The 12,724-nt window shown below is 41.4% G+C and overlaps 2 protein-coding genes across 3 annotated transcripts; one reads left to right on the top strand and one right to left on the bottom strand.

The window, feature by feature from the left end:
* The first annotated feature begins 1,974 nt into the window (after window positions 1–1,974).
* On the top strand, window positions 1,975–7,287 carry otud3 (OTU deubiquitinase 3). 2 transcript variants are annotated; one of them, XM_079273173.1, is made up of 8 exons: window positions 1,975–2,075; window positions 3,353–3,649; window positions 4,300–4,448; window positions 5,117–5,229; window positions 5,348–5,470; window positions 5,630–5,762; window positions 6,033–6,220; window positions 6,782–7,287. In XM_079273173.1, the coding sequence occupies exons 2-8, from the start codon at window positions 3,444–3,446 to the stop codon at window positions 6,944–6,946; spliced, it is 1,077 nt and encodes a 358-aa protein (XP_079129299.1). In that variant the 5' UTR covers window positions 1,975–2,075; window positions 3,353–3,443; the 3' UTR covers window positions 6,947–7,287. The 2 variants fall into 2 exon arrangements, with proteins under 2 accessions (XP_079129299.1, XP_079129300.1); XM_079273174.1 differs by lacking the exon at window positions 1,975–2,075 and adding an exon at window positions 3,766–3,859 and having other exon boundaries at window positions 3,509–3,649.
* Window positions 7,288–8,030: 743 nt separating this feature from the next.
* On the bottom strand, window positions 8,031–12,724 carry bcas2 (BCAS2 pre-mRNA processing factor). The gene is made up of 7 exons (XM_079273383.1): window positions 12,549–12,724; window positions 11,443–11,535; window positions 11,284–11,354; window positions 9,243–9,404; window positions 9,101–9,151; window positions 8,923–9,003; window positions 8,031–8,829 (listed from the first exon to the last, which is right to left on the bottom strand). Exons 1-7 carry the CDS (start codon window positions 12,639–12,641, stop codon window positions 8,703–8,705), a joined length of 678 nt encoding a protein of 225 aa, XP_079129509.1. The 5' UTR covers window positions 12,642–12,724; the 3' UTR covers window positions 8,031–8,702.

Raw genomic sequence — 12,724 nt, 5'->3', positions numbered from 1 at the left:
TGCAGCTCTTCCGTTTTTGCGCCATTCACGCTGTTTATACTATCCTGCATGTTTCATGTCCAAAATAAATCTTTGATTTAAAAAAAACAAAACAAAAAGAATTCTACACTTTAAACTTGTTTATGTAATATATTCTTTCTTTAAACCACTGAAGGGAAAATTCAGAAATCCCAAATTTGCATTGTTTAAAGCCTCTGCTAAATGACTGTAATGTAATGTAATGTAATATCTTTCATCCAAAACTCAAAGACCTAATAACTTGACCAGCCGTTATGTATTCAGACCAAACTATAAAAGCATCCAATCAAATTTGAACCTGCAGAAACGTCAAGGTAAAATCGAACAGCATTCAAATGCATCAATTAGACCAACCAATCAGCCACAGCAAACAATGTGTTGACAGATGGTTTTGTTCATCTGTGTACTAATCACTACAATGGCCAGTGTTGAACATTGTTTCAGCACCATGGTCAGCGATCACACAGCCGCCTGCATTTACCAGCTGTAGTGAATGCATTTTCTGATTTGTTGTAAAAACTATAACGTTGTACATACTTTATGTACTAAAATGAAAACATTGTGACAAAATAATATGATATAAATATATATATATTATATAATAATAATATTCTTTAGAAAACGCCCTTTGCTGGTACAGAAAACATCTGCTATCTTCAGGCATATACAGTGTTACTTCACTTCAACCTCCCCCAGTGAAGAAACACAGCCAAGCTGGGCACCAGTGTAGCAGACTAATTAAAATCTACAGGAGGTAGAATGGGGGTATTGTAATCATTATAAAAAAGACTTAAAACCAAAACAATCACAAATACAAAAGTGGGACCAATCGTAAGCGACATGAGACAACAAATAAAGCTCCAGATACATCCAGAAGATACATTGCTGTTCACTATCTGCATGCAGATGCCACTAGCAGTGTGCCAGAAAATGTTGAGTGTAGCCACAGTAATATTGTCTACTTCCTGTGGAACATCTCCTGCATTAAAATCCCAACATTTACAAAAACGGAAAATATTGTATTTGGTTTCAAGCAAAAAACAACTGTGCTACACTGGAAGAGCTCAGCTGGGAAGAAACAGTTTGACACAACTGTAAGCCGTAATATATATATATACAAGTCAGTGAAGCTGTCAAAGATTTGTAAGTGTCTCCAGAAAAGGACATCAGTCATAAATATAACATTGTGAAATCAGTTGACATAATGGTACAACAGGCCTACAGTAAAAATGATATGTTGTCCACACTTCGCTGACCGCTCCACTGTTCCACTCAGGTGACTGACACTGATTGCTGCAAATGCACAAATGCATGGCTAGCCTTCAGGCCAAAACACAATGCCATCACTCACTACGCTCTGTAATACACCACACACCAGCTGACGTCTGCCTATGTATGTCCGGTTTCTGTTACGCCAGATGGTTTGATATACATTTTTTAATTACATTTTTCAGGTTTAGGAAGTATAGTCTTACTGTTTCCTTCTGTTTTCTGATGCAATTTTATGTCTTACGGGTATTTTGTCTCAGTGTGTCTGCTGGTCTTTTTACATAGCAAATATCCTGTTTATTGCTTCTCGGCCCACTCCTCCCCCACATTATTTTCACCAACTGGGTGGAGTCATCAGAAGCAGCAGATTTTCTAAGAGTTGAAGAGAGCCGAGTGTGGAGGGATTTTCAGAAGTAACATATTTTTCAAAATCGTAACTGAACCTCCTACTTTGTCCTGAGTCACAGTATATGATGACTCAGAGTTTTCAAACTATTAGATGGATAGATGGATAGATAGACAGACAGACAGACAATCTACGTATCCACGTATAATTATTTCAAAGCCTTCTTTAAAACTTGTCAAGACATTTGTATTAATATTTATTTGGTGTAGTTAGTAGATGCAAACGTCGTTAGCTTGGCCCATTCCCGCTTCCGTACGTTTTTGACGCACATGGATTACGTATGCGGAAGTTAAGTTGTAAACAAAAACGGACAATACACTCACTACATTCATCTCCTGAGCCAAAACATGGTCATATTTTTGTAGAACGCAGCTTTTTGAGGGTAAGGATACATCTATTAACTGTTACGTTTTCCATTCGTTTACTATATAGTGAGTGCTACCAGCGGGGAGATAGGATGTTATGTAACGTTAGCTCATATCCAGTCGTTGTATGCTAGCTAGCTGTCGACTTCTTGTTAGCTAACCTGACAACGATGAAACTCCAAGTAACGTCACTTAGTGCTAGTTATCAACAATACTGTTAACTAGTTAACGTTTGCTAGCTAACTCATATAACGAAACTCGTCATATTGTTATCAAACGTAGCTTATTATTATTAAGATTTTATTTGTACAGGGACAGTTCACATTAATCGACAGCACACATTAATAAAAACATGACTGTAAATGTGACAGTGTTAGCTAAAAAAGCTAATTTTCAACCGTTGTCCCTGGGCACGGTGTTAAAAGCCGCTAAAAACATTTAAACATTTAAAAACTGTTTAAAAAGACAACAACACAAAAACAAGCAAACAGAGCTGTGCAATACAATCCTGCAGACACAGGATCAAACATGACAGACAAGCAGGCAGGCAGGCAGGCAGGCTACATACGGACATGGCAGGCATGAGACTGTTAGTGCTGACACACCTGGTTGTTAATGAGCCAGGCTTTGAGGTTGTGTGTGAAGAACCTGTATGTGGTGCTCTGTCTTATGTGTGATGGGAGAGTGTTCCAGGTGACGGAAGCTTCAGTAACAATGTGACAAAACAGTCAACGTAATTAAACGCTAATATTGTTTCAGTTTCGGCCATATCACATTTTATCGAAAAGAAACATTATCCCTCAAGTGTGAAAGAATCCGATACATTACTTTTTTCCCTTTCATCTTGCATGCAGTCTTCAACTTATTAAACATCTAACTTACACCAAAACCCCTTCACTAAGCGATCCTGTTACTCAGACAATATGCTTTTCATCGAAACACGTCTCGGAGAACATCAGTTAGCAATGTGAACCAAGCAGAGATTACACTGCAACAAATTGTTGCTTAATAAATAACATTTAGAATGTTTGCACCAGAGAATCAGACCAATTATATCGTTCAAGCTGTCCACGTGAAAGGTCGAAGACTCCCAGCATTAAAGTGTCAGAGCTCCTGATGGAGTTTTGCTTAAGGTCTTCTACATCAGGGACAGATTATGACTGAATCTGTATCTCTTTCAAACTACAGCTTCACAGACGACGAACTGGCTGAAATGACAAACTTGGTGATGTTTTAAGAAAACAATACATCTCTTTAAATATTCTGTTTCTGTGTCTTTTCAAATCGGCTCCAGATGTTTGGCAGTGGTTGATGCAGGCGCCGGGTCATTCCTATAAGAAGACATATTTTGGTGTTGTAGGCCCGCAGAAACGACTATAGCCAACATGTCTAGGAAGCAGACGGCGAAACCTGTACGGAGCAACAAGAAGAGTGAACTGGAGCGCAAGAGGGATGAACGGGCGGCACGCAGGACCATCGTAAAGGACCGCAAGAACCGGCCTCAGGATGGCGACGAAGGAGCAGAGTTTATCAGTTTCTCCAATCAGCTCCAGGCCCTGGGGCTCAAGCTGAGAGAAGTCCCCGGAGATGGGTAAGAGCCAAAAAAAAACAAGATTGTGGGCTCTATCGGTGCTTTGTTTCCCTCTGTGTTGTCCACCACCCTCACTGATGCTGCAACACGTGTCTCCTTAATTTTACTATGTACAGAGTGCTTCAAGCTGGAGACAGCAGTCTCATCATGAGGAACATAATGTCTTCAACCTCTGTGCCTACAACTGCCCAGCCCACAATCAATAACAATGTACAGTAAATTTAAATGCAAAGTATTTGTAGTTGCATGGTGGCTGCACAGTAGAGGCAAATTTAACTTTGTTGAAACATGACTTGTCTTCCCCAACGGACGATAACGGCGGTATTGTGTCAGTTACAATATGAAAACAACCAGGGAAAGCTTATTGAACAGATGAGCGTTTGATTGATTTACTATACAGTCTTGTCTATCAGTCATGTTTACTACTGGGCAGAAGGTTTGGGAGCCTTGTGATCTTCAGGACTTAAGTCATTGGTTTCTCCAACACCCAGACGCTTGCCAGCTAATGCCAACTCTGTTGAATGCACAAGTGGAATACAAGCCTTTTACTTAAACACACCATAACCTTCATGCTGGCCAAGAACCTTGACACTGAGTCACTTAACTATGAGGCAGTCATGTGTGGACACACCAGTCTTTGTTTCTTGCAGGAACTGCCTGTTCAGAGCTCTAGGCGACCAGTTGGAGGGTCAGTCCCGGGGTCACCTGCGGCTTCGGCAGGAGACTGTCCAGTATATGATGTCCCATCGACAAGACTTCGAACCCTTTGTTGAGGACGACGTTCCCTTTACACAGCACTGTAAGAGAATCACCCACTGAGCAAAGACTTTTTCTAATGCCTCAAAAACAATTAACTATTCTGTCATATATGGGAAGTCCATGGAGTTCCATGTGGGACAATGTTGACCAGCAACTATACAGTGACCCCTGGTGGCTCTGTTCTGTTTGCAATGGAGGGACATATCAGTGTTATTCTCAGACATTCCTCTGTTTGCTTTTTTTTTTACCTGTGAATTGCAGGATCAATTTGATTTTCAGGCCTCTAAAAACTGGAGAAAGTATATAAAACACGAGGAAACTCACTCTTTGGTTAAACTAGTCACAATGAGTCGACGTGTGACTGTTGATGAAGGATGCACATGGACATTGCTTTGTTTTAAGGTGTCACAAGCCAACACGGTTGTGAAACACATTTGCGTTTGTCTTGACTTCAGAAATTAAATTCTTGACCGATTTAACCAGTTAACATGTTTTATTTCATTACAATGAAATGTATATACAATTCTTATATGATCAATTTAGAAATATATGAAAAAGGTTAAATGACAGTTCAGGATATTGACAGTGTTTTAGGAGATATACTGCATATCTGCTGTGACGGAACCGTAGAAAGTTCAAGACAGGATGATGTGTGGTCACAGGGTAAGATTATCTTGTGAGTAATTGTTTTTCTTTCCTGCCGCCCAGTGTCCAACCTCTCTCAGCCCGGTACATTCGCTGGGAACGATGCCATTGTGGCTTTTGCTCGCAGTCAACAGGTGAAAGTGGTCATCCATCAGCTCAACACACCACTGTGGGAGGTATGGACCGAGGCAGAGACTTTCAAATCATGTCACCTAATTGATGATGCAGTCTAATGATGAATTCTAACTCACTTTTGGGACACCACCTAGTTTGCGTGTGCTGTTCTCGTTGCAGATAAATGGCGTAGAGAAGGCGGCATGCAGAGAGCTGCACATCGCTTACCGCTATGGAGATCACTATGACAGCGTGAGGCGGACTGGAGACAACTCTGAGATTCCTGCTCAGCTCCGCATAGAGGTATGTTGGGCATTCAGTGGATAAGAATTTGGGAAAACATCCCCAATTAAGTATACTCCAGGTCCACCTCTTTCAATTTAAAGAGTGCATCATGTCATGTTTGCAGCTATTGAAGCAACCTTTACCGATTTTAGTGTTTCTCGCTGTTGCTGTTCCCAGAATCTTCAGAAATCACAAGGCCACCAGCGTGCGTTCGGGGACGGCCAGAGGGACAGATGGAAAAACCCGTCTCCCACAGCCTCAGAGGAGGACAACGTGATCCTGAGCTCCATCAGGAATAGAGGAATCCACGGTCAGAAGCTCCACTTGATTCATTTGCTCCCGGAATAATTAGACTGTTAGGGCATAAAAAAACAACTATGAGTGACTAGGAGGGACTTTTTTTTGTTGCAAATGTCATAACCATCATGCATTCAAGCTTGTCTAATCAGCTACGTTTTCGATTGATCCCATAAAAATGTCAGTCTGTAATTCAGTAGACTTAGTTGCTTTACGTGACCGGGATTGATCAGATCACGCTGACTGGTTGTATTCGTGTGTGTGTGTGTGTTTTCTGCCCCAGGCGACGAGGAGAACCTGCTCCAGCTGAGTGCGGCGACCATCAACGTGGAATGGCTCGTCGGCTCCGTGCTGTGCCAGTCCTGCCAGGACCAGAGTGCCTCAGGGTCCTGCTCAGACTGCTGCGCTTCAGCCACAGACTGCAGCGATTACAGACAGCCAGCAGAGGGCAGCAACGTACAAAAATCAAAGGTAGACTGACTTATCACCCAGCCTGTCTAGTTGTATTAATTGCAATCCAAATTCATTTTAAATTTTAGATTTCACTGGAATGTTTTTCTCACTCACAAACTGACCAGTCCTTCAGACTGCAGCATTTTTGTCATTTAATATGAAGTGAAACAAATACTTGACTTCACCCAGAAGGGTTACAATTACCGTTCATGAATGAATTAAAAACACATAAACATAATCTAATTTACTCTAAATGGATCATAATTTACTAAATGAACATCATGCTATATTGAAGAAGACTTGACACTAGCAGTTGAGACCATAAACTCATGTTTACAATGTTTATTGATTTAATAAATCAAGTGAGAATTCGGGTAATTTTCTCATAGACTCCTATAAAAGTAGACTCCTTTTTGCAACCCCCCTGCTAGCCATTAGAAATAATGCAAGTTTAGGGCACTTCTGCATTGGCTTCACTTTTCAAACCCAGAGTTTGCTGCCCTGATCAAAATGCTCCTCATTTACGGGGAAATTACTGAAATAAAAAACAATTATTTCCCCCCCCCCCCCCTTACTCAGGTATCTAACAAGCAGAGGAAAGAGCAGCAGCGGCAGGAGAAGAAGAAGCGTCAGGAGGACAGGCATCGGCAGAAGTTTCTCCAGAGTAAAGGAGGTCCGGACCAGAACCAGAACCTGCCAGAGGCTGTTACTTTAGTACCAGCTCTCAATACTCTCAGCATATAGACCGGAGCATGGCCAAAATGACATACCGCTACCCTAGCTTCCGGTGGCTGGCGCTGTTTTTGCACAACCCTATAGTTTCTTTGCAATCGGTATAACGGTGCCTGCAAACTTGTGTGTGAGAGTGAGTGAGAGAGCTGTGTGTGAGTTGTAAAAGACAGTGAATGGGCATGACCTCCAGTGTTTGCAGAAGCTCCACAGATCCGGTCTACCTACCACGCTACCTTTCTCCTTCTATGCCGGACGTCTGGCTTCACACAACAACCACGCAGGCAATCTGGTGCAGCTGGGCTTAGCAGAGGATGACGCGCAATTAATGATTGTTATGCACACTGTGTAAGGAATGTGGCAATAAATGATTTACTGTTTTTCAAATTAGAGGTACATTAGTCAAGCTCAACTTCTGACATATTTCAAGTTTTTTTTTATTAATTTCCTTTGGTGTTGGAGAAAATAAGCTTAATATACAAAACTGGACATTAACAGACATAAGGCAGCTCTTAGCAAGAGGCTTACAAAACAAACATGGGAAATTTACTTTCAAAATTTCTTCTTGAAGGATTTGAACCCCCGCAATGCGAAGGTCCCGTCAATGTTTTACAGAGTACACATTGAATGTTTCCCCAGTGCGATCAGTTAATATGTAATCAAGTATTTGACTTTCTGTTATTCTAATTAGATATATCTAATCTGGAGTGGCCAAACAGTTTGTGTCATTTTTAAACCACAGTAGATGAATGATAAAAAGCCTCATCGGGGAATACTTGCACCAGCAATGAGTGTCAGGCAGCTCCTCCTGTTGTGCATGCCGAGGATTTAGCACGCAATGTAATGTTTAATAGCGTTTTTCTAACAGGTAATTGGGCCGTCAGTTCTATGGAAAATTGAAATTGACCCAGAGGCTGCCTGTTGATCATATGGGGAGTGAGAATCTACCGTACAGTCATGCAGTAAAGACACCGTCCCGTTGCATGAAGGTAGAGGAGACGGAACACAGGAGACAACGAATTACAAAGAGAAAAGTGATCGTATCAATTACATATGATTTTCTGATGTGAAAAAAGTCCATTCCACTAGAAAATACAAGAAATGTTTATTTTATTAAAACATAAACAAAATAAAGTACGTGAAGTCAGGGCGAGGCTCACAGAGATACTTTGCCGACAGACTTGACAAACTATGTACACTCAATTCTAGTCCGCCTCGAAGACTGAAACCTACACGCTGGTTATGAACTACACTTTAAAGCGAGATTATGTACATGTTTCTTGTGGCATTTATGGAATGATGTTAAATGCTAGTATAACTAGCATAAGAAAATGATCCTAAAGCCAATAAACCAACTTAGAAATGTCAACAACATAATATCCATTTTGGTAGCATTAAATCACCAAAACCTTACATTTATTGCATATTAATTCAACTCTCCATTTGTAAGACTTATCTTGTTGAAAACCGTACACAGTCTCGCTTTAAATATCTTTTACCGTTGAAAAAAAAAGCTGCATTTCACCATATTTCACTGTAGAATTAGTGGCTGAAGATGTGCGTCTTCACTGAGGTTTCTGGGCCGCTCCTTCTGAACGTGAAAGTTATTTGATGATGCAGTTGAACATGAGCTGTTTCCCGTTAACTCCCCTCCACACAGGTGACTTTCCCTCCCCAGGTTGTTTCTTAGTGCAGTCTGTTAATGAAACAAGACGACATCCTTCCGATTGAGGGGTCACCAGTTTGTAGATCAGTGCTGCGAGGGTGACATCTAGAAGTCCTGGCGTATATTCTCCTTGTTCTCGTCCCCCTGCTGTTGTCTGAGCTGAGTTCCTTCGTTCTCCAGCTGGACGATGGCTCGCTCGATCTCAAAGTTCTTACTGACCAGAGACACCCAGCTGTTGAGGGACAGACACAGATGTTACAACGGAGGGGGAATCTTGCCGACACATTCCCGTGTACAGTGATATAAACTCTATTAAGCAACATACTTTGACTCCAGCTCTCTCAGTTTGGCTCCTCCGGCTAACTGATCATTCTTACGCTGCCAGTTTAAATCCTGAATTTGCTTCCTGTTTGGCAAAAAAAGGAAAAATGGAATTAGTAAACGTGTGAAAACTTGTTTGACCACACTTTGATTCACCACAGACGTTCCAGCGATCCAGTCACCTGAATTTCTGGAGTTCCTTTTGAGCCATCTCATTCATGACGGCCAAGTACCTGACGGAGGAAGAGAAGGTAACATGTTAGCAGTCTTTAGACTAATAATGCACGGAGTTAATGTCTGTGAGAAACGGCTGCCGTCACGTACTTGTTGTAGACTTTCCATGCGTTGGTTCCGTACTGCGACATGAGCTCCAGGTTCTCGATGCGGACGGCCTGGTGCTCCAGCTGGGCCATCGAGTTGTTCACACACTCCTGCCACGCTGTGATGTCGTTCTTCTGTCCCGACGAGGGTGCTGGCAGCTCATACCTCCACAGGAACAGAAGCACGAATAAAAATACACCCGTGCTATCATTTTAAAATGGTTGAGTGGAGTTATAACTGCAGCTGATACTAACAATTGTTGGCATTATCTATTACAGTTTGGGTTTTTAGAAATGAGCACCGACATGAAACTCCACCTGATTTAACATCTAATATTCTTACAGCAGCAAGGGGTTTGTTCAGAGAGTTCACATTTGAATCCCCTCCACACAAAAATACAATTAGCTGAGAGCTGAAACAATTAGTGAAATGATCAATTCGTCAATCGGAGAATAATTTGACAACTATTTTGAATATTTGTTAATACTTAGAAGTAACAGCAAAAAAAAAAAGGCAAATTCCCCGGTTCGATCTTCAGACATATGATTCTGTTTTTTGTAGTCTGCTATGATACTAAACTGAATATCTTTGGGTTTTGGACTGTTGGTTGAAAAAAAACAAAAAACATTTGAAGACTTTACTTCTTGCTGTTCGTTGACATTTTGTACCAACTCAAGGAAATAATGATGACATTAATCTATCGTGAAAATAATAAGTTGCAGCTTTAAATTTGTGATGTTGCAGCTTTAAATCTGTGATGTTGCAGCTTTAAATCTGTGATGTTACAGGATTGTGGCGTGTCTCAGTATTGTTAACTCACTCACCCCACCCTGCAGTTTACCCAGCGGCAGCATAAATGCCCTGTGGCACATTTTGTAACTTCCTGGCCTGTTTTGTTATGGGAAAATATGTCATAGTCTTATGCTTTAGGATTGAAGAATGTAAGTCTTTAAAAGTGCAGGCACAAAACCTATTTGAGTAGATGATTCTATCAGTTTTGCATCCAGGTGTCTTGTTATTTGTTATCTTGTTATCTGTTTTCCTGTGCATTGTTTCTGTCTTCAAAGACGGGGACACCCACAGGGGTCTTGATTACAGTATTTCCTTGATGGGCATCAGCTGAAGGGCATGACCCTCTGTAGGCATATATGATGTGTGATGGTAAAACAGGTTTATTCCGTCTCTGCAATACATCAGACATCAAAGGACGCATCTGGCTGGGTGTATCCATGGTTTATTGTGGGGCAAACTGATAACAAAGGGATTTGTAAACAGGCCATAAAGCGCCTTCAGGGTATCGTAAAGACAGGACATTATGCTTCAAAGAAAAACATCTGCCTTGACTGGTTTCCTTCTTCTGTTTATTCTTGTTTGCGAACCGAGATAACAGCATGCTGGCTGGGTATAAATGTCCATGCATTTGAATGTGTCGTTAGAGCACCTCAAACAGATGACGGTGATGTATCTGTGAGACTGTGCTCTCTTTGCTTGCAAGACATGCATCTGACTGTGTTATTCAGAGCACCTCCTGCAGATGACGTGATGCGTCTGTGGGACAGTGTTCTATTTGCTTGCAAGCAAATAAATTGACTATTACAACTTTGATCGTTCATCCAGACTCTGTTTCATTTGACATTGATTTGATAACACTTTAACACTCTTCTCCCGACTATTCATAGAAATATTCCACAACAGTTTCCATGAACTGAATTCGCTCATTGGTTCGTTACAGGATTAAGTTTACTTTTCAGAAAGCAGTTAGACTTCAAAGGCATTCCTAACGCGAATTAACAAGAAAAGCTTAAAATATATCCACCACTGAAAACATTGCAGTACCTCACTCACCAATGTCTTTTAATTTATACGTGTATACTCTTACCCGAGGCAAATGAGCAAAAAGTATAACTTTATCAGACTGTTGGACGCAGCAGTATTTTTCAATGACTGTGTGTATGTGTTAGGTGCCTATAGAGACATGCAGGCCATTGATTCAGGCGTTCTGCTGCTTTAATTGTAAACACTCCTGCCGTGTGTGAAGGTTTACCTCTTCATGCTCAGGAGATCCATGGGCTGCCGAGCCGCCAGCCGCTCAAATTCATTCCTCATGATTTCTGTCTAATGGGGGAGAAGAAAAATGAGCTCTTATTTCCGTCATGCCGGTTGCGATGTGAAAAGGGTTTCAGAGGTCTGAGGAGTTTGTCACCTCAAAAGTAGAGAAGTCGGGTGTTTGCAAGTAGCTCAGGTAGTTCTTGGTCGGCCGGTATCTTCTGGTCTCTTCCTCCACCAACGCTGCAGCCTAGAGGACAAAAGGTTGTTCAGGGGTTTAAAAGCACTGTATTCAGGAAACCAAAAGGAAGATCAACTATACTCCACAACAGAGCTTCACAGACACTGATGGCATAATTCTTGTGGAATTATCACACGAGATTTCTTTTGCATAACGTCAGCTTGGCTCATACTGACGGTACTTTTTCTGTTGTCTATGTTTTGATCTCATCAGCAAGTAATAATTACGATCTCAGAGCTCAATTTTTCTTTTCTTTGATGAATGTAATGTGCCTCCTAAATCAGATGGCAAACAGTACCATCATGACTGTTATTAATCACACCCATGCTTTACCTTCTATGACAAGTTGTGTGCAAGTGTCTGCTGTGAAAATGGTCTTTCTGTTCTCCCCTAAACTGAACCCATATACACTGCATCTTACTTGGATTAACAATGCAATGTGTCGGTGCTAAACTGGATAAACAACCAGGCAAAATGGGCCCCAGAAGGCCAAAAGTTTACTGTGTCTCACTAGGGCCCTGTTCTAAAAATATAGCTGGTTTGGAGACGTTGTTTCGTTGTTGTGCTGTGGTAATATGGTTAAAAATAGATATAAGCTGATAACACACTAACAGGGAACGTAGGAACAACTTAACATGAATACAGCCTAGCACTCACACGCCATCGCTGCTAATAAAGACCCTGAACTACTAACTTATGGTCTAACATGATATGTTCCTTTAAATTTCTAAGCGGGATGTGGCTTCCGCTGACCAATGCTACACAGGCTAGCAGGAAGCGACGCTAACGTCACATTGAAACGCTAACTTTAACGTTACCTACCGATAGCATACTATTGCATTTAACCAATGAGTGTGATAAACACGAGCATGTGCACAAACTAAATGCCGTAACGTTAGCTTTGAACTGCCCAGTGTGCCATAAATAATGTATAGTGTGCCGTGTCCGTCTCGGTTAAGCATGGTTACGTTACATTAGCAAACACGCTGCGGATAGCTAACGTTAGCTCCCTGTTTACTCACAGCTTCTCTCACACCTGCTGCATCGTAACCTTGGTCAAAATATGGCAAAGCATCGACGAACACTTCGCCAGCTACTGAAGCCGTTCCAGCCATTTTAATCAGTCTATATTGTTGCGTTTGTTTGATATACGCCTCTCGTAGCTACAAAAAGAGTATAATCTTCCCAGCTAACGAAA

The sequence above is a fragment of the Melanostigma gelatinosum genome, assembly GCF_949748355.1.
Source record: "Melanostigma gelatinosum genome assembly, chromosome: 8".
NCBI classification, from domain to species: Eukaryota; Metazoa; Chordata; class Actinopteri; order Perciformes; family Zoarcidae; genus Melanostigma; species Melanostigma gelatinosum.
The sequence above is the reverse complement of the archived record's forward strand: the minus strand, read 5'-3'. Positions and strand labels throughout refer to the sequence as shown.

What these genes read in the sequence shown, in the direction of transcription:
- otud3 (XM_079273173.1), top strand. Translation starts at nt 3,444, where the DNA reads ATGTCTAGGAAGCAGACGGCGAAACCTGTACGGAGCAACAAGAAGAGT. An exon ending in AGAGAAGTCCCCGGAGATGG is followed by an intron (nt 3,650 to 4,299) that starts GTAAGAGCCAAA and finishes TGTTTCTTGCAG; the next exon opens with GAACTGCCTGTTCAGAGCTC. An exon ending in CTGCTCAGCTCCGCATAGAG is followed by an intron (nt 5,471 to 5,629) that starts GTATGTTGGGCA and finishes TGCTGTTCCCAG; the next exon opens with AATCTTCAGAAATCACAAGG.
- bcas2 (XM_079273383.1), bottom strand. Translation starts at nt 12,641, where the DNA reads ATGGCTGGAACGGCTTCAGTAGCTGGCGAAGTGTTCGTCGATGCTTTG. An exon ending in GCATGGAAAGTCTACAACAA is followed by an intron (nt 9,152 to 9,242) that starts GTACGTGACGGC and finishes TTCCTCCGTCAG; the next exon opens with GTACTTGGCCGTCATGAATG. An exon ending in CTGAGAGAGCTGGAGTCAAA is followed by an intron (nt 8,830 to 8,922) that starts GTATGTTGCTTA and finishes GTCCCTCAACAG; the next exon opens with CTGGGTGTCTCTGGTCAGTA.